The sequence below is a fragment of the Urocitellus parryii genome, chromosome 4 (assembly GCF_045843805.1).
Source record: "Urocitellus parryii isolate mUroPar1 chromosome 4, mUroPar1.hap1, whole genome shotgun sequence".
In the NCBI taxonomy this organism is placed as follows: Eukaryota; Metazoa; Chordata; class Mammalia; order Rodentia; family Sciuridae; genus Urocitellus; species Urocitellus parryii.
In genome coordinates, this window is record NC_135534.1 from 148038982 (window position 1) to 148060820 (window position 21839).

Below are 21839 nucleotides of genomic sequence, written 5' to 3' on the forward strand. Positions count from 1 at the left end.
GTTTATTTTTGTTTAGTGAAATATCATTTATATTTTATTAATAGAAAGTCAAATACCACTTTAAAATGTATATTTATCATTTTTAATCAAATTATTTATCTTCTAAGTTCTTAAAAAGTTTCTATAAAACTTTAAAATTTTTTCTTCTTTTTACTTTTATATGACAGTAGAATATATTTTGAAATATCATACATACATGGAGTATAACTTCCCATTTTTGTGGTTGTACATGATGTGGAGTTATACTGGTTGTGTATTCATATATGAACATAGGAAAGTTATGTCCAATTCATTCTAATGTGTTTCCCATTTCCATTTCCCCTCCCTTTCCCCCATTTCCCCCTGTCCAATCCAGTAAACTTCCCTCCACTCCTCTCCCCTCTCCATCTTAGCCTATTAGTGAGCTTCTGCATATCAAGGAGAACATTCAGCCTTTCTTTTTTGGGGATTGGCTTATGTCACTTAACATAATAGTCTGCAGTTCCATCCATTGATGTCCAGTGCCATAATTTCATTATTTTTTATGGCTGAGTAATATTCCATTGTTTATGTATACCACATTTTGTTTATCCATTCATTTGTTGAAGGGCATATAGTTTAGTTCTTTAGCTTAGCTGTTGTGAATTGAGCTACTATAAACAGTGATGGGCTGTGTTACTTTAGTATGCTGATTTGAAGTCCTTTGGGTATAAGCCAAGGATTGGGTTAGCTGGGTCAAATGGTGGTTTCATTCCAAGTTTACTAAGGAATTTCCATACTGCTTTCCAGAGTGGTTGCACAAGTTTGCAGTCCCAACAGGAATGTATGAGAGTATCTATTTCCCTACATCTTTGTCAACATTTATTTGTACCTGTATTTTTTTTTTTTAGGTTCCATCCAGTCTTTATTTATTTATTTATTTATTTTTATATTTTGTAAGTTTTATTTTTTTAGTTTGTTGTTTTTAGATAAATATGACAGTAGGGTGTATTTTGACATATGGGATACAACCCATTACAGTTTTGATTTCATTCTTGTAGTTGAACATGATGTGAAGTTATACTGTTCGTGTATTTATGAGCTTAAGAAAATTATGTCTGATTCATTCTAGTGTCTTTACTATTCCCACCTCCTCTCCCTTCCTTTCATTCTCCTTTATCTAATCCAACGAATATCTAAACTTCCTCTCCTTACCCTCATTTATCATGGGTTAGTATCCACATATTAGAGAGAACATTTGACCTTTGGTTTTCTGAGACTTGCTTATTTCACTTAGCATGATATTCTCCACTTACTGGAAAATTCCATAATTTTGTTCTTCTTTATGATTGAGTAATAGTCCATTGTGTATACATATATCACATTTTCTTTATCCATTCATCTGTTGAAGGGTAACCAGGTTGGTTCTAAAGCTTGATATTTTGAATTGAGCTGCTGTGAACATTGATGTAGCTATATCACTGTAGTCTGCTAATTTTAAGTTCTTTGGATATAAGCCAAGGAGTGGGATAACTGGGTTAAATGGTGGTTCCATTCCAAGTTTTCTGAGGAATCTCCATACTGCTTTCCAGAGTGGTTGCACTAGTTTGCCGTCCCACCACTAATGTATGAGTGAACCCTTTCCCCCACGTCTTTGCCAACAGTCATTATTACTTGTATTCTTAGTAATTGCCATTCTGAATAGTGTGAGATGGAATCTCAGCGTAGTTTTAATTTGCATTTCTCTAATTGCTAGAGATGTTGAACATTTTTTCTTCTTCTGTAAAGTGTCTGTTCAGTTCTTTTGCCTATTTATTGACTGGGTTATTATTATTTTTTGTATGTGTTAAGTTTTTTGAGTTCTTCACATATCCTAGAGATCAGTACTCTGTCTGAGGTGCAGGTGGCAAAGATATTCCCCCATTCTGTAGGCTTTCTGTTCATAGTCTTGATTGTTTCCTTTGTTGTGAAGAAGCTTTTAGTGGGATTGCTATTCCATTTATTGATGTTTGATTTCACTTCTCATGCTTTAGTAATCTGGTTGAGGAAGTAGGTTCCTAAGCCAACATAATGGAGGTTTGGGACTACTTTTTTTTCTAGTAGGTGTGGGGTCTCTGATCTAATGCCTATATTCTGGATCCACTTCAGTTGAGTTTTGTGTAGGTAAGAGGATTTCATTTTTCTTCATATATGGATTTCTAATTTTCCTAGCACCATTTGTTGAAGAAGCTATCTTTTCTTCAATGTATGTTTATGGTGCCTTTGTCTAGTCTGAGATAATTGTATTTATGTGGGTTTGTCTCTGTGTCTTCTGTTCTGTACCATTGTAGGGATAGTTTGAGTTGTTCTTTTCCTATTTGTATCTAATTGATCTGGCTAGAGTTTCTAGGACTACGTTGAATAGAAGTGGTGAAAGAGGGCATCCCTGTCTTGTTCCAGTTTTTAGAGGGAATGGTTTCAGTTTTTCTCCATTTAGAATGATGTTGGCTTGGATTTAGCATATATAGACTTTACAGTGTTGAGGTATGTTCATATTTCCCCTAGTTTTTCTAGTATTTTAAAGGTGAGTGGATGCTCTATTTTGTCAAATGCTTTTTTTCTGCATCTATTGAGATGATCATATGATTCCTGTTGTAAGTGTATTGATGTGATGCATTTATTGATTTTCATATGTTTAACCAACCTTACATCCCTGGGTTGAACCCCACTTGATCATGGTGCACTATCTTTTTTTTAAAAAAAAAATTATATATGACAGTAGAATGCATATCTTTTAAACATGGTTTTGTATGTGATTTTCAAGTATTTTGTTAAGAATTTTTGCATCTATGTTCATCAAGGGTATTGGTCTGAAATTTCCTATCTTTGATGTGTCTTTTTCTAGTTTTGGTATCTGAGTGATACTAGTTTAATAGAATGAGTTTGGAGGGTTTCCTTCCTTTTCTATTTCATGGAATAATTTGAGGAGAAATGGTGTTAGTTCTTCTTTGAATGTCTTGTAGAAGTTGGATGAGAATATGTCTAGTCTTGGGCTTTTCTTTGTTGTTAGGCTTTTGATTGCATCTTCAATTTCATTTCTTGAGATCTATCTGTTTAAATTTCCTGTGTCCTCCTGATTCTATTTACGTAGGTCATATGTCTCAAAAAATTTGTTGATGTCTTCAAGAATTTCTATTTTATTTGAGTATAAATTTTCAAAATAATTTGAGTATCATCTGTCTTTCAGTGATGTCCATTTTGATATTTCCTTTTTCATTACAAATTTTAGGCTTTTGAGTTTTCTCTTTCTCTTTGTTAGCTTGGCAAAGGATTTGTTAATTTGATTAACTTTTTCAAAGAACCAACTTTTTGTTTTGTTGATTTTTTTTTTGTTTCGGTTTCATTGATGTCAGCTCTGATTTAGTTTTTATTTCCTGTCTCCTACTGCTTTTGGTGTTGATTTGTTGTTTTTTTTTCTGGAGCTTTGAGATGTGATATTATGTTATTTATTTGTTGTCTTTCTATTCTTTTAATGAATGGGCTTAATGTAATGAACTTTTCTCTTAGCACTGCCTTCATAGTGTCCCAGAGATTTTGATATATTGTATTGCAATTCTCATTTACCTCTTAAGTATTTTTTTAAATTTCATCCCTGATTTCTTCTGCTATCAATTTGTCATTCAATAGCATATTATTGAGTCTCCATTTGTTAGAGTAGCTTGTATTTTTTATTCTATTGTTGATTTCTAATTTGATTTCATTATAATCTGATAGAATTCACGATATTATCTTTACTTTTTTGTATTTGCTAAGAGTTGCTTTGTGGCCTAAGCTATGGTTGATTTTAGAGAAGGATCTGTATGCTGCTGAGAAGAAAGTGTATTCATTTGTTGATGAATGAAAGATTCTATATATGTCTGTTAAGTCTAAATTATTAATTATATTTTTAGTTCTATAGCTTCTTTATTTAGTTTTTGTTTGGAGACTCTATCTAGTTGTGAGATAATTTTAATATCTTCTGTTTTCTATATCATATACTTATTTTTTTTTAAAGAGAGAGTGAGAGAGGAGAGAGAGAGAGAATTTTTTAATATTTATTTTTTTTAGTTCTCGGCGGACACAACATCTTTGTTTTGTATGTGGTGCTGAGGATCGAACCCAGGCCGCACGCATGCCAGGCGAGCGCGCTACCGCTTGAGCCACATCCCCAGCCCCTCATATACTTATTATCTTCTATCTGAGCCATACGACAGCCTCTTAGAACTTCTCTGAGCACATTTAATTTTCTTAAAGCACATTTGTGACTGCTACTGTTCTAGCACTGAAAGAGATATGGTGAAACTGATGCTTTAAAAACCAGATCTTTATTGTTTATAGAGTCAATTCATTCAAGATTACCTATATTCTACTCCCAACCAGACTGGTTTGAATCTCTGTACATGTCTTTTGCTTTGTTTTTGTCGTTTTTTCTATTTTCTTACTGATTTTTTACTCATCAAAAATTTCTTCATCATTTAAGTTTACATAACATTTTAAATCAACCATGAAACCTTTCCTGTTTACCCTAAGTGGATACAATTTCACCTTTCTCAAATATCCTCAATCAGCAATTTTGTGGCACTTCTTAAGTATCTGGCATTAAAATTATTGTTTTCATGTTTAGCTTCTAAATTACATTTTAGTCCTTTTGATGGCTAAGCCTGTATTATGTGTTTCTTTGTATGCAACACAATCTCTATTATAATGCTTTTAACTTAAATGGAATTCAGGACATAATTGGTTACTATTTTAATTTAGGTAATTTTTATGTAGGAGATACAGTTTGAAAACACATGCAGTGAAATAGTTTGACAGCATGTGTGTTATATAGCTGCAAACCCAATTTAAATTGGTTTTCATTTGCAAATTATTTTTTTACTAAAATTTTATGGCAAAATTAAATCAAGGAAGGAGTTGACCTATGCCTTTTTATCATTGAAAATTGATTTTAATATATGATCGTTACAGAAAAAAATCATGTTTGCATTTCTTTTGTTAAATAAAACTGTATGGTCATCAATTTATTAGTATGGATCCATTTCAACAAAGCTAGGAAGAATTCTAGTGCTTTCTGATCTACAAGATGGAAATGAATTAGGCTGGGCACGTTGGCACATGCCTGTAATCCCAGTGGCTCAGGAGGCTGAGGCAGGAGAATCATGAGTTCAAAGCCAGCTTTAGCAAAAGCAAAGTGCTAAGCAACTCAGTGAGACCATGTCTCTAAATAAAATACAAAGTAGGGCTGGGGATGTATAGTGTCCCTGGTATCAAAAAAAAAAAGAATTAGGAAAATGAGACATTTCCAATGGTGAGCATTTTTCTTGCATAGCCTTAAAATAAATACTTATATTCCAGTGAAGACAACAATAAGCTTTCATTGTCCAAATATCTTTGAAATAGGACCATTTTGGACAAATTATTTCATGATTACTACAGAATTCTAACAAGGATCTGAGAAGATAGGATTATATGAATACATGGGCTATAGTTTATGTTTCTAATGCTGTTTTTTGACTTATGCCTTTTGAAAACATATTTTCTGGAAATTATGTTATTGGTTAAAATATGATAGTAGATTAAAATTTATGCTGAGATATTTCCTTAGATATTTTTGTTTCTTTTAGTGGCGGCATGATTTTGTGCATGGATGGATAAAAGTGCCTGTGACTCATGAAACACAGGAAGAATGTCTTGGGATGGCAGTGTTAGATATGATGAGAATAGCCAAAGAAAATGATCAAACTCCACTCGCCATTTATAACTCTATCAGGTAATTTCCTGCTGCATATGCATATGCATAAATGTCAACAATTAGAGATTTTATAGAATTTACTTGTGTTTTTTTGTTTGTCCCCACCTTTTGATTTTATAATAAAAAATCACATGGTTAACTATTTTTCTTGTGTATGACACATACTTTGTAAGATGAAATTATTGAAAAAGTTGTAGTGCTACAGAAAGTGTCATAGATGATCAGTATCAATTTATTGTTTGATTCATTTATTCTGAAAAGGGTAGGTAAGATGAGATGAATGGAAAGAACATCTGCAGGAATAATTTTTGGTAGTAGATCATCAAAATTTTTGTATAAATTATCTGAATCAGTATTTCTCAAATTGTGGTCTGTATTTTATTTGCATTAAAATCACCTGAGGGGCCTGTTAAAATTGAAGATTCTTCCCTAAACAATAGAAAGACCCTGTTTCTAAATAACATATTTTTAAAAAAGAGCTGGGAGTGTGGCTCAGTAGTTAAGCACTCTGTGCCCCCTCCTCCCAAAAAATAGAAAAAGAGAAGATTCTAAGATGAAGCCCACAAATAAGAAATTTTACAAGTACTTAAGGGATTCTGTTTATATAAGTTATCCAAACTCAGCATTCCCCAAATTATTATTCTGCATGTTGGATTTTGACAATCATGACAATTTTAAATTACACTTCTTTGAAACACTACTTCTACTGTCTAGGTTTAATGTCTACAAAATTTCCACTTTTAAAGAAGTTTTATATAACTGGGCATGGTTGTGCATGCCTATAATCCCCATAACTCGGGAAGCTGAGGCAGGAGGATGGCAAGTTTGAGGCCAGCCTGGAGAACTTCATGAGACCCTTTCTGAAAATCAAAAATAAAAAGAGGTGGGAGTTGGGGCTGTAGTTCAGTGATAGAGCACCCCTGGGTTCAATCTCTAGTACCCACCCCCCGAGAACTTCTACATAAGAATACTTTGATTTTCCTTAAGTTTTGAAGATGAAATATTTTACAAGTAACATACTTACGAGATTAAAAGTCAATGTGGTTGACTTCCTTTTTTTTTGACATTGTTTTGTCACTAAGTTTCTCAAAGTAGTTCAATACCCAATTTTTAGATCAGTTTCTATGTTTCTCTCTTTGGTTTTAAGTGTTTTTATTTTGCTTGCAGATGTCTGTTAGGCCTTAACTCAAATGGAACAGGCCGTAGTTATGATTTCGTGAACTCACTCAGGAATCTAGAAGACTAGATTCAAAGGAACACCAAAAACATTTCTATTTTCTACTAATTCCTTGGTCTTTATTAAGATGCAGACAGATATGTCTTATATGTTAGTGTATTCACCCATCCATTTATCCATTCATTCATTCAAACAGCTATTTATTAAATACTTGGTATATGCCAGGTTACAGTAGAACAGAATTAGAGAAAAAGTATCTTAAAAGTTGTTGATGAAAATTGAAGAAACATAGTTGAAGAATAGAAGCTTTGAGCCACTAAAGGCGAATGTTGTAAATATGAAGCCATCTTTAGGCTTCTACTGTGGTGGGATAATTCTGCATTTGAGACTAGATCATATCCAAAGTTAAATAGAATATTTTCACATAGGTTGAAATATATATCATCTATTATTCTTGTTTATAATTGTATTTCTCTGATTCTCTTAACCCATACTCTGAACCAGTATAAAACATATCTTTAAAATTCTGCATCGTTATTTTTGCTTTACTTTTTAAATTGCATGAATATTACACATTCCTTATAAAATTTGATGATACTTTAAAACAACTTATTGAAATTCACATATCATGAAGTTCACCTATTTAAAGTAAACAATTAATTATTTTTTGTTGTGTTCAAAGTGTTGTAAAAGATAATAACAATGTGATTTTAGAACATTTTTATCTTTCCTAAAAGAAATCCCATATTCATTAGCATTCAGCCCTCATCCTCTTTCCCCCCCAGTCTCTGGCAATCACTTATCTAATTCTTGTCTCAATGGATTGCCTATTCTGGGCGTTTCATATAATTGGAATCAGACAATATGTGGTATCATTTTCTGTCTGGCTTCTTTAACTTAGCATAATGTTTTTAAGGTTCTTCCATGTTGTAGCATATATCAATATTTCATTCCTTTTGAGTTTTATTATTCCATTGTATGAACATACCACATTTTGCTTACCTGTTCATCACTTGATGAAAATTTGTCTTGTTTCTGCTTCTTGGCTGCTGTGAATAATGATGGTATGAAGGGTTGAATATGAGTTATTTTGTGGATGTATATATCTATTTCTCCAGTGTACATGCTTAGGAGTAGAATTCCTATTTCATTCAATAACTCAGTTTAACTTATTGACAAACTACCAAACTTTTCCCAAGCAGCTATACCATAATAGATTCACTGGCAGTACATGAAAATTCTAACTTTTTCCACACTTCTCTGTCTTTATTTTACTCACCTTACCAAGTAAAAGTGTTATCCCATTCTGGTTTTGATTTTAATTTCCTTAATGACTACTGATGGTTAGCATCTTGTCATGTGCTTATTGGCCATATGTATGTCTCCTTTGGAAAAATGTCTCTTGAAATTCTCTGCTTATTTTAAAATTGAGTTGTCTTTTTATTATTGAGGTGTAAGTGTTCTTTTTATATTCTGGATATGTCTCCAAATACAAGTTATCATATAATATTTGCAAATAATTTCTCCCATTCTGTGTATTTTTTTTACTTTCTTGAAGTTATCATTTGGAGAATAAAAGTTTTAAATTTGAAATACCCCCACTTAACCTATTTTTCTTTTATCTACTGTGCCATGGCATTTTAGGAGTGGATAAATAATTTATTCCTGCCCTGTGGCAAAACATGCCTGCTATTCTTAATAGTTAAAAACATATTTAATTCACTGATGTTTTCTGAATTCTTATTTGATGGTAATTTCTGAAAAATAAACAAGGAACTCTAATTATTGTTAAGATACTTAGAATTGATGGGAGAACAGATGAGAAATTAGGCCTTGCAGAATGAAATAAGGTGCTTGTTTCTGGAAATATCCAGTAGGATATAGATCTTTGAATAGTCTAAATACTTTAGTAGATTTAAAAAAATGCATATAAGGGCTGGGATTGTGGCTCAGCAGAAGAGCGCTCGCCTAGCATGGGTGGGATCTGGGTTTGATCCTCAGCACCACATAAAAAATAAAGGCATTATGTTGTGTCCATCTACACCTAAAAAAGAAATATTAAAAACTACATATAAGAGGTTACTCTGTATGTCTGTGTTCACTAGAAGCAGAAATATTAATTTATTCCCCCTTTTTAGGCTATTTAATACATAGAGATAAAAGTACAGAAAGGTCAGAGAATTTCTAGAAAGAATTATTTCAATCAGAGGAATTATTAGGATTTAAGAAGTTAACCTAACAAAATAACTTACACAAAAAAGTATGTTTGCATAATGAACAACAAACAGCACCAACAAAAATCAACCATTTCCAAAATTCAGATAAAATCTGGTTAAAATTCAAATTCAAATTTCCATATTTTAGGAAATATTTTCAGCACAGTGCAAAAACAAAAACCTTATAAATCACCATCCCAGAGTTATAAGATAATCAGAAAAAATGAATTTTTAGAGACTCTTTTTCTAGACTGAGAGTGCATTTCATGAAGAGAAGAAAATTAAAATCTTCTATTCTGAGCTTTATGGTAACTTAGAGTATGTGTACCATCAAATGAAACATTGAGGTTTTCTCCTCTGTGGATGGTTATATCAACTTACTCCAACTTACTACCGTGTTGTAGCACCTACCTATCATGGAAAAAGATAAGAAATTGTCTTTCACTTTTGTTTTCGGTTTATTTTCCAATTTTTGTTTTCTTTGTTTTCCTTTTCTGTGTATGCTCTTTCTGTGTATTCCTAGCTATAAGACATTCTTACCAAAATGTGTTCGAGCAAAGATTCAAGACTATCATATTTTGACAAGGAAGCGAATAAGGTACAGATTTCGCAAATTTATTCAGCAGTTCAGTCAATGCAAAGCCACTGCCAGAAACTTGAAACTTAAGTATCTTATAAATCTGGAAACTCTTCAGTCTGCCTTCTACACAGAGCAATTTGAAGTAAAAGAACCTGGAAGAGGTCCTTCAGGTGAGGAGATTTTTGCAACCATTATAATAACTGGAAACGGTGGAATTCAGTGGTCAAGAGGGAAACATAAAGAAAGTGAGACACTGACAGAACAGGTAATCCTTAATGATATGTTCTCATTCTTTGTTTTAAATTTTAAGTAGAATGACAATATAAGCAAAGTAGTTTTAATTATTTCAAACCTGGTCTTGCACTTCTTCCACTGTTAGAAGTGGAAGTTTCTAGTAGCATGTGACACTATCAAGATTGTATCTATAGTTCTTCTCTCATTGTTCTTAAATGGATTTTTATTTAATCTTTTTAAGACAAAATAATTTCTAATGACTTTCTTATAGTTTCAGAAAGAGTTGGATTCTGTAAGTGATTTTTAAGGTAGTCTTGTCTCCTTTTTACATTCATTATTATTGATTAGGCACAATCATAAAATAAAATGGAAAATATTCACTTAAATTAATTTTTATTATACTATTTATCTGTTAAATAATTAATTTACTTTTTAAGGTTTGCATTGCAAGTTTTAAATTTGTTCATGTTTGTATTGTTCTTAGATTGTTTTAGAGATTTAAGATGATTTTGTTCTTATTTTTAATTTTTTTTGGTAGTTAGATTTTCAGTTTTCTGGCAGCAGTTCTTATTAATGTTAATTGGGTTGGAGAGTATGATAACACACTTTAGATTCCTTGCTTCCTTTTTTTAAAAAAAATATTTTTTAGTTGTAGTTGGACACAATATCTTTATTTTATTTATTTATTTTTATGTGGTACTGAGGATTGAACCCAGCGCCTCGCACATGCTAGGCGAGTGCTCTACCACTGAGCTACAACCCCAGCCCTGATTCTTGCGTCCTTTAATGTTCTCATTTATAAGTCAATTTATACAGTATAGTCTTGGGATTAGAATTTTGGAAGAAGGAATCACATAATGCTTATCTATTGTTATCAATAAAATTTGTATTTCTTAAAGAATTTTGAACCAATGTTGTCTCTTTTATAAGTTTTATTTAAAAATGGTTCCATAACTGTTAAATTTTAAATGCTTTTAATTACAGAATTTACAATTATATTGTGATTTTCCTGAAGTTATTGATGTCAGTATTAAGCAAGCAAACCAGGAAGGCTCAAATGAAAGTAGAATTGTAACTATCCATAAACAAGATGGTAAAAATTTGGTAAGTTTGTTTTATGGCTAAATAGTGGTTACATTAAACATCTATCAGAAATAAATATTTCAGAATCCAAAAGCCAAATTTACTTTTTTAAAATACCAAAGTTACTTTTTAAAAATCTTTTTTATTATTTCTAATTAGTTATACATGACAACATTAAAGTTACTTTTTAAATTATAGTTATTAATATAGCTCTAAACATAATTATCAGTTCAGTGAACTTTTTTAAAACTTTCACCTCACTTTTTACCAAAAACTCTTCCCACAGTTTTTTGTACTTTTTTGTGATTAACAAAGCACCAGTTCTTTTCCCCACTCCCTCTGACTCTGGGTTGTGCTAGTTGCCTGTTGTAATACTCATTCTTGGCTATTTTTTTTTAATCAAGAGGGATGTGCATAATGCCAACCATTCTGCCTAATTAAATGACAAAAATAAAGCAATATTATATGGAATTTTTATGACAAAATACAAACCAATCCCAGGTCAGCTTCACTCAATCTGTAAGACATGATTGATTCTAAAAGATTACTAAAAAAATAACTGACTTATAATTCACTTTATTCAGCACATTTTCCCATTCTTAGATAAAAACACGATAAAGTATACCTACTATCTAGTAGGCTCTGAACTTCTTGAAGGCAAGAGTTATATTTTCATGTGTGTTTGTACTTCCTGCATTTTGCACAGTGTTCTAGGAGCTAGTTTAGGAGTATGATTAAATTTCATGGATGGATGAAAGGGTGTTTAATAATTATCAACCCCCTTCTACATCTATAATAAATATTTCTGGAAAAGTATGTTGATGCTAATGTGAATATTCTTTAGTAATATTCCTTATGGAAAGGTGTGTGGACTTGTTGGCTTAATTTATGAAGTCTGCAATACAGAGAAGTTAAATATCTTTCCGAGGTCACAGTATTGGTAAAATGTTAAGGCTATTTAAATTTGAATCCATTATTTGATAACCTAAGTTCTTAATTGTGAGTATTCCTAAAGCTTCTTAAAAATATTACATTGACATTTTGTTGTAATTGCACCAAAGATTAATTTTGGGAGAGTTGATGTTTCTTTCCCATATAACATATATTTTAGGAATACCTCATATTTCTCTTGTATCCATGTATTATATTGTTTTTCAGTAACTTGATAGTTTTCTTCATTTTGATGTATCATGTTTCTTGCTGAATTTTATTAATGATGTATTATGCTTTTCTATTATTTATTAGAAGTAAGAACTTTTCTCAGTTTATTTGTCGAATAAATTGTTGCTGGATATAAGAAAGTGACTAATTTTTGTTTATTCTTACATTTTCCTTGTCTATTATATGTTAGTTTTATGTTTTTATTACCATTTTTCTCTTTACTCTGGCATTTTTTGTCTTTTTATTGTTTTAAAATTTTAGTAAAATATATACAAAATAAAACTTAGACTCATAAACATTTTAAGCATGCAGTTCAATAATGTTTACTATATTCACATTGGTGTGCATCCAATCTCTAGAACTTTTTATTTTTGCAACACTGAAACTCTGTACTCATTAAAAACTATTGCAACCTCATTCTATTTTCTGTCTCTATAAATTTGATTACTCTAGAAACCTCTTATAAGTGGCATCACACAATACTATCTTTTTGTGATTGTATTATTTCACTTAGCATGTGATATATCCATGTTAAAACATGTATCAGAATTTCCTTCCTTTAAAATAGATATGTATATAGCATTGTATGTATGTATGTATATATATATATATATATATATATATATATATATATATATATATATATATAGTCATATTTGTTTATTCATCTATCAATACTCTTTTGGGTTGTTTCCACTCCTTTTGGCTATTGTAGATAACATTGCTGTAAATGTGTATGTTCAAATATCTTTTCAAGACCCTGCTTTCAATTTCTTTGGAGATAAACCAAGAAATAAAGTTGATAGATCATATGGTATTCTGTATGTGATTGTTTGAGGAACCATCCTGCTATTTTCTGTTGTAGCTGTACCATTTTACATTCCTACTAGCAGTGCACAAGCATTCTAGGTTTTCCACATTCTCACCAACACTTTTTGTTTTCTGTTTTCTGAATAATAGCCCTACTGATGGGAATGAAGTGGTATCTCACTATGGTTTTAATTTGCATTTTCCCAATGGTTAGTGGTGTTGGTCATCTTTTCATGTACTTGCTGCCATTTTTTGTTGTTGAATTGTAATAGTTATTTATATTCTGGACATTAACCCGTTATCAGACATAGGTTTGCAAATATTGTCTTCTATTCATAGTATGCTTTGCTATTTTGTTGTTTGTGTCCTTTGATGCCTAGACGTTTTAAATTTCGAGGTAGTTCAATATAGCTTTTACTTTTGTTTCTTTTATTTTTTTCTTTCTTTTACTTTTGTTGAGACATAACTTGAACACAGTAAAATACATTAATTTTAGGTGTATAGCTCAATATATTTTTACATATGCACATACCTGTGTAGCCATACCTGGTTTAAGGTATAGACTGTTTCCAGTATTCTCAGAAGATTTCCACATGCTTCTTCCCACCCTTGCCTCCAATTTAAGGTACCCATCATTCTGACTTTTACCTTCAATTATCTCTGCTCTGTTATATAAATGGAATAATATTGTATGTATTTTTAAAAATCTAGGTCTTATTCTTAGCATATCTGAAAACTCATGATTTTACATTTTCATACCTTTTTTATTCCTGGGTAGTACTGCATTTTTAAAAACACTTATTCTTTTTAGATATAAATGAGAGTATATTTTGACATATTTATACAAACATGGAGTATATCTTATTCTAATTAGGATCCCAGTCTTGTGGTTGTACATGGTGGAGATTTATTTTGGTGTGTTCATGTATATAGGAAACCTGTATCAGATTCACTCCACTGTTTTTCCCATTCTTATCCCTCTCCCTTCCTCTGTCTTCCCCTCACTTCCCTCTGCCCAATCTACTGAACTTCTATTCTTCAATACCCTTGTTGTGTGTTAGTATCCACAATCAGTATTGCATTTTAAAATTCATTCTTCTGTTGGTAGACATTGGGAGTGAGATAATATTGAGTCATGGTGATACTGATAAACAGTTTTCCAAAGTTGTTATACTAATGCACCTTTTTTCATCAGTGTATGAAATTTTCAATTGCCCCATATGGTCACCAAGCTATAATTTTGTGCCTAAAAAGGTGATCTTGGTGAATACATACTGGAAGCTCACTGTGGTTTTTATTTCATTGCCCTGATGATTAATGATGTTGAACACTTTTTAATATACTTATTATTCTTTTGAATAGCCTGCTTATGAAGTTCTTGTACAAGTCTTTTGTTCATTTTCATTCACTTGTTTGTTTTTTTTCTTGTCAATTTGTAGAGTTCTTAAAAATTCTGGTTACACGTCTTTTGTAGGATATCTGTTAAAATATGTACTATTTTCTAGTTAGTGGGTTGCCTTCTTACTTTTAATAGTTATTTTTATGAATAAAAATCTTTAATTTTAATATAGTATTTTGTCCATTTAAATTTGGCATAATTACTAACACAGCTGGGTTTTAAGTCTGCCATTTTGCTATTTGCCTTCTGATTGTCCTATGAATTTTGTTTTGGTTTTAGTTCTGACTTATTTTGATTGTTAAAATACTTTTATTCCATTTTATCCCCTCTTATGTTTTAAGTCAGTATTGTTTTATATTTACTTATGTGTGTCCCTTTTCTTTGTTTTCTAATGTAAGAACAAGTAGGTTATTCTTTATCATCAACATTCATTCAGTCTTATCCCCCTTTCCATAGGTGACCATCTGTGTGTATGTATTTTTCTAGCCTTTGTATTTTTACACATATCAACATATATGGCATTTTCATTAAAATAAATGTTTTCATTGTCATTTAAAACAAATGTTTTATTTACAAAAATATAGCCATGCTTTATGTATCGTTCTTGAACTTGATTTAAAAAAAATAAAGACTTGTCATTCTGTGTACATATAGATCTAATTAAAAAAAAACTATTGCATGTTTCTCCATATTGTATATATACCTTAACCTATAATTTATAATTAACTTTTACATATCATATACTGTATATATCTTTAATTTAGAATTAATAATAATTGTATTGTTAGACACTTAATTTTGGCTATTTTTTTGTCACTACAAAAAATGCTAAAAGAAGGCATTTGAATATGCTTTCTATATACATATGTCAATATCTCATTAAGAGATATACCAGTAAGTGAAATTGCTAGGTCAAGGATATAAATGCTTATAATTTGATAGACTTTTAAAGTGCGTCTCAACATTGTTTCCAATGTGTGTATATCCCCATGTCCCTGTAACCTGTGCCAACACTGGATATTATCAGTCTTAATTTTTCTGCAAAACTGATGAGTAAAAATGCATTCCTTTTGTTATATTTTATTTATTTAATTGGAACCTGAGATTGAGCAGGTCTTATGTGCTTATATAGGGTAGTTATATTTATTTCTTCTCTATGGATTCCCTTTTCATATCCTTTGACTAGTTTTCCTTTTTAATTTTAGTTGACTTATAGGATTTTCCCCCAATACATATTGAGTATCAATCATTTGTTGTACTGGCTTTTAACTTTTCTCAAAGACTTTTAACTTTGCTTCTAGAATCTTTTACAGTAACCCCCCCCACACACACGCACACACAGAGTATGTTTGTATCAGGGACTGAATCCAGGGGTGTTTAACCACTGAGCCACAACCCCAACCCTTTTTATATTTTATTTAGAGACAGTGTCTTGCTGACTTGCTTAAGTTGCTGAGGTTGGCTTTGAATTTGCAATCCTTGTGTCTCAGTCTACTGAGCCACTGGGAGTACAAGTGTGCACCAACACACCCAGCTACAGTAACTATTTTTATGGCTTTATTTTATTAAGTAAATATTCAAACATATCACATACTTCTTATTAAACTTTTTGTTCTAACTCCCTATTCTATGTTCCCACTATGATTATGTAAATATTATTTATTGAAGAGCCAAGAAACATACTCAGATCACATTTCCATTCTTTTGTAATCTTTTGTTTTTCCAGTAGTTAATTATTGCTTTTCCCCTTTGTATTTATAGTTGTCTTTCCATTCCCTGCAAAGACTTTGTAAAGTAGCTCATTTCTCAGTATAAAATTTCATATAGTCAAACCCGTCAAATATTATATAATGTCTCTTTCTTCCAGAGAAGCTCTGCCTTGATCACTAATTAGTGGCTTTCCTAATCTCACCTGGAAGCTCTCTAGATACAGTTGTTATCTTTCAGCATTCCTTTTTTATCATCCTGGGAATTACCATCTTATCTCTCTTGTGTTGGATCCCTGGTTCTCTGAATCCCATATTTGCCTTGTCCTCTAGTATTCATTGGTATTTTTAGGATTTGACAAAATGGAAAATTAACTTAGGGAAGATTTTTACATTTGATGATGGTGAATTTTCCCATGCAGGAACATAGGTAATCTTCTGTATATTCAAATAAAAAGTGTTGCACAAGTGTTTTGAAATTTTTCTAATAATCATTTTGCACATTTTTTTTTGTTAACTTTAGTCCTCACTACTACATATTTTTATTGTTTTAAATAGGGCTTTATTTTTTCATGACATAATAAAATTGAATATGTGTGTGTATATATACACACATACACATGTAATTTTATATATGTATGTATGTATGTTTTCCCATTATATAAATACTGTACTTTAGGCTGAGTATATGTTTTATATATATATATATATATATATATATATATATATATATACATACATACATAATGATACAATCAAAACATAGCTACATATCCTAACATTTTAATTTATATCATGAATACTTAGCAGTGTGCAGTAGATATGTAAAAACAACTGCTTATGACCTCTCAATACCAACTTTTATATCAGATTAAATGAATTTCTAATTGAGAAGACTCATATTAGTCTAATAGGGGTATTGGAAAATACAGTAAAATTATGATATAGGGTGAACTACAAGTGGAAGTACATGATAAAGTAACTGGGAATCACAGAAGACTTTTAAGCAATTTAAAAAAATAAAATTAGAAGAAATGATATTATATGGAGTGTAGTGAATTTTTATTATTTAGCATTCAATTTACTTTTTAAATGATACTTAACAGCTTATTTTTCTTTTTTTCTGCTTAGGAAATTGAACTTAGCTCATTGAGAGAAGCCTTGTCTTTTGTGTCATTAATTGATGGGTATTACAGATTAACTGCAGATGCGCATCATTATCTCTGTAAAGAAGTAGCACCTCCAACAATGCTTGAAAATATACAGAGCAACTGTCATGGCCCAATTTCGTGAGTAATACCAACTTTAAAAGTTAAAAAAAAAAAATTTAAAGCAAGTGTTGCACAGTCCCTTATCTTTAGATTCCACATACATGGATACAGTCAATTATAGTTGAAAATATATATTTTAAAAATTTTGTGTCTGTACTAAACATGTACCAACCTTATTTTTCATTATTTCCAAAACAACACAGTATACTAGCTATTTACATAGAATTTACATTCTATTAGGTTTTATTAATAATCTAGAGACGATTTAATGTATAGAGGAGGATGTATATATTTACATGTGAAAATTATGCCATTTTATATAAGGGATTTGAGCAAAACCTCAGAGTTTGATTCTGGAACCAAGCCTCTATGGATGCCAAGGGATGACTGTATTTAAAGAAAATTTTATAAATAGATGTAGGTTTAGAAGTTCTTGAAAAATATTATTATAATTTATGTTTTCTTTTTTGACATAAAGTCTGTTTGCATAAGTCAGATTACATAACAATTATTTTGGACATAGTTTACCATCTGTGTCCCAATCTACAATACTCACAACTTGTTATACAAGTTTGACATTTAGTTGTTTTTGCATACTTAGTTAACTCATAGATGTTCTTTTTTAAAGAACACTTCCAATTTATATTACACTAATTTTGAAATACTGCAAAGGAACCACAAGTCAAAATTTGAAAATTGTTACTATTTTTGAATAATGCAACAATGTCTCAAGTGCAAGATGTATATATGATGTCCATATTTCTAGATTATGACTGTGCAATAGAACTTTCATCAGTGATGAAAATATTCTTTGTATAGGATATTTAATCCAGTAGGCACTAGGTATATGTGGCTATTTAGCATTTTAAATGTGGCTACTGCAACTGATAAATTGAATTTTATATTTAATTCAATTTTAATTTCTTTACATTTAAATACCTATGTATGGCTAATAACTTCTATATCGACCTACACAATTATAGAACCTGGCTTTAACACTGGGTAAAGCTAGCTGTGATGTATAAAATTTATTTAATGTAAGTTCTAGTTATTTTTCAGATAGGGTGTTCTTTATGATTGGTATCATATTTGAAGAACCTGAATACAAAAAAAGATTTGGTATTCTGAGCATGTGTCTTGAACTTAACCTACACTTAAATGTTTGAGAAAATGTATCTTGAATAATATTTAAGACTTGCTGCTGTGCTCAGTGTTTACTTAGTAATAAATATAGTTGTTACTACAAGGTTGAACTTCTTGAAATTTATCTTTGTAATTTATATGTTCAACAGTGTAAAAACTCCTTTCAGTCATCCTTTCCCTGACCCTTATCTCCATTATTTATTTATAGAATGTTTACTGAGTACCTACTAAATGTAAGCACTGGTCTGTGCATGAGAAATATGGTGACACCTGAAATAGAAATGGTTCTTGCTTTCATGCAGATTATATTTTGCTTTTCTTTTAAGATGTGTAGCTTCAAAAATGTAGAAAAATTTAAAACTCATTAGTCTCCAGCTACTCACAAGCCTTCTGTTAGACTTTGATATTGTACTAAATGTTAAAGTAGTGCACATAATTGTTGGTATTAGTAACTTAAATTATGATACAAGAGACATGAGGAGTATTTCTGATATGTTGTCTGCATAGTTGAATGAAATCTTATGAGAGTGAGTATGATTTTTCAAATATTAAATCCGTGATCAGAGGCAAAATATTTGAGTGAAATTTTTTGTGATTTTTATCTCATAATATCTTTTCTGTGTTTTTAAAGTAATATAATTGCCTTGAATTATTTTGAACTTATTGTAAAATAGCTTGGTACTTTAATTTTTTTCTTGAAAGATTATTGTAAACGTTTAAAGTAGAGAAGTCTTCTAAAAATTCTGAGGGTTTTAGATTTTTATTTCTGAATTTTTGGATAACATTTGATCATAACGTCATGGTGCTTTCTAGCCTTCAAATTCTTTCTTCTTTACCTTTTAGAATGGATTTTGCCATCAGTAAACTGAAAAAAGCAGGTAATCAGACTGGGCTGTATGTACTTCGATGTAGTCCTAAGGACTTTAATAAGTATTTTCTGACTTTTGCTGTTGAGGTTAGTATATCACATTTATTAATAGTAGCATGTTGTTTAGTCCATGTGCTTTCCTCTTCATATTTATCTACCATACAGTATTTATTTTTAATATGCAGATTTACAGCTCTGGATATAACTGTCGTGATAATGTGTCATTTACCTCAGGAATTCTGCATAAATAAATATATAATTCCTAGTGTTTTCATTAAAGTATAAAATGATATATAATGTTCTTCTATGGTTTTATTTGGCATTTCTTTTTTTGTTGTTTGATGTTTGGGTGTTATCACTGTGTCAAATGGCATTTCATCAGATTTCTGGTGGTCTCTTCACAAAAATGGAAATCTGTACCCTCCCAGGTAGAATAAAATAAATTAGAAGTAAATTTGTTGTTTACTAGCAGCAGTTACTAATTAGAGCAAAACAGAACAATAATAAAGAAATAGAATCATCATAGCACTTTTAACTAGTGATTTTCCAATTTTAAGAATAATGATTTGTAATTTGTTTTAAGTGAAAAACTGCAGTGAAACCTCATTGTTAATATAATTTTCAACCTTATTTAAGATTTACTTAGTACCTGAAATTATCTTAAAAGATAATACCATTTATAAGGCAATTTCATTGTTTAAACTCTGAGAGCCTTTATAACAACATCTAGATACACTTTACTTTTTACAAATAGAGAAAGTAAGGTAATAAAATTATTATAAAAGCAACCATCTTATATTTAGTAAAAGTAGAGAATGGATTAATTATCAGTATAGAAAGTAGATTACTCCATCATTTACCATTTTTTAGTTTTTCTTTTTTAAAAATTAGAACATTATAGTTACAAAGGGTTGGATGTTTCCTCTCATCATTTACTATTGTATAAAGTTGATAATATATTCTAATTTTAGAGTATCTTTTTATTATACATTTAACAATTCATTACACTGAGTTATAAATTCAAAATGTATATATAGTTTACTACATGTGCCCACTACAATGTGAATGATAGGCATTAGGGAACATACAATATAACCCTATATTTGAGAAACTTATCTTTTGAAAGTAAAAAATTTAAAAATAAGAAAAAATACAACATTGAACTTAGCATTGACAAATATAGACAATAACAAAAAGGATTGCAATTTTTAAGAAAGGTCTTTTGGAGTAGGAAACATTTGAAATTGAAATTGAGAGTCTGGTAGATGTTTTGTAAATGGTTCTAAGTGGAATGAATATGCTTATAAAAAGCAGCTTAAAAACAGTAAGATAACTCAGCAACTTGGGTGACTGAGACAGGAAGATCACAAGTTCAAAACCAACCTCAGCAACTTAACAAGGCCCTAAGTAGCATAGTGAGACTCTGTCTCAAAATAAAAAATAAACAAGGGTTGGGGATATGGCTCAGTGGTTAATTGCCCTTACTAGGGCATTTAATAGGATTCAATCCCTACTACCACCCCCAAAATAGATGGAAGAACAAATTCATAGTATAGCACATAATACTAATATTTTAAAACTGCCAAATATTAGAAGTGCCATATTAGAGATAATTATAACAAATACAATAGTGGTGCAATGGAATAAGTATTCAGTAACTTTTCTGTGAAATGGATAACTGTTGCTAGGACCTTACAGAAAAAGTAGAGCTTGATTTGATTTTTAAGGAATGAGTAACTGTTCATTTCAGGGAGGGTGTACAATCATAGTAGAGGAATGGCAAATACAGTTACCAAGGTATGAACAGTGTGGTAGGTACTTGAAATTATTTAAGTCATTTAATTTGGCTATAAAATAGATTGCATGTTGGAAGGGGCAGGAACTGAGGTTGAACATAGAGGGAGAAGCAAACTTATGAAGGACCACGATAACACTAGGTTTAGATTTTATATATTATTCATCTAATAAATTACTATTAATTTTTCTTACTTTTAGTAAGAGGCTATATGACATTATAATTATGCTTTTTTTGAGGAAATTCTTGATTATATCACTATACCAGCACTTATTTTAGGATTCACAGTTCAAATGTCTGAATATTCTGTTGATTGTTTTGCGATTTTTTTTGACAGAATAATCACTATGATGTTTATTGTGATTTTTCCTCTCTGTCTTTATAATTAAACTTTGTAGCAAGAAAGTGTCATTGAATATAAACACTGTTTGATTACTAAAAATGAAAATAGAGAATATAATCTCAGTGGAACTAAGAAGAATTTCAGTAATCTTAAAGATCTTTTGAATTGCTACCAGATGGAAACTGTTCGCTCAGACAATATAATTTTCCAGTTTACTAAATGCTGTCCCCCAAAGCCAAAAGGTAATTTTCTAGTTATTTAAAAAAATTACTGGTCTTGCATGTGGTGGGATGTAACTTAAATACATGGATTTCAAAAGAAATAT

The 21839-nt window shown here is 30.7% G+C and overlaps 1 protein-coding gene across 2 annotated transcripts in view; it reads left to right on the forward strand.

Moving 5' to 3' along the window:
- The window catches only part of Jak2 (Janus kinase 2), a 116219-nt gene that overhangs the window by 67517 nt on the left and 26863 nt on the right, over window positions 1–21839 (forward strand). For both annotated transcript variants that reach the window (XM_077797025.1, XM_077797026.1), the window contains exons 6-11: window positions 5601–5746; window positions 9645–9966; window positions 10920–11039; window positions 17226–17383; window positions 19352–19463; window positions 21570–21756. In XM_077797025.1, the coding sequence (XP_077653151.1) occupies window positions 5601–5746; window positions 9645–9966; window positions 10920–11039; window positions 17226–17383; window positions 19352–19463; window positions 21570–21756 (1045 nt within the window). The remainder of the gene's footprint in view (window positions 1–5600; window positions 5747–9644; window positions 9967–10919; window positions 11040–17225; window positions 17384–19351; window positions 19464–21569; window positions 21757–21839) is intronic.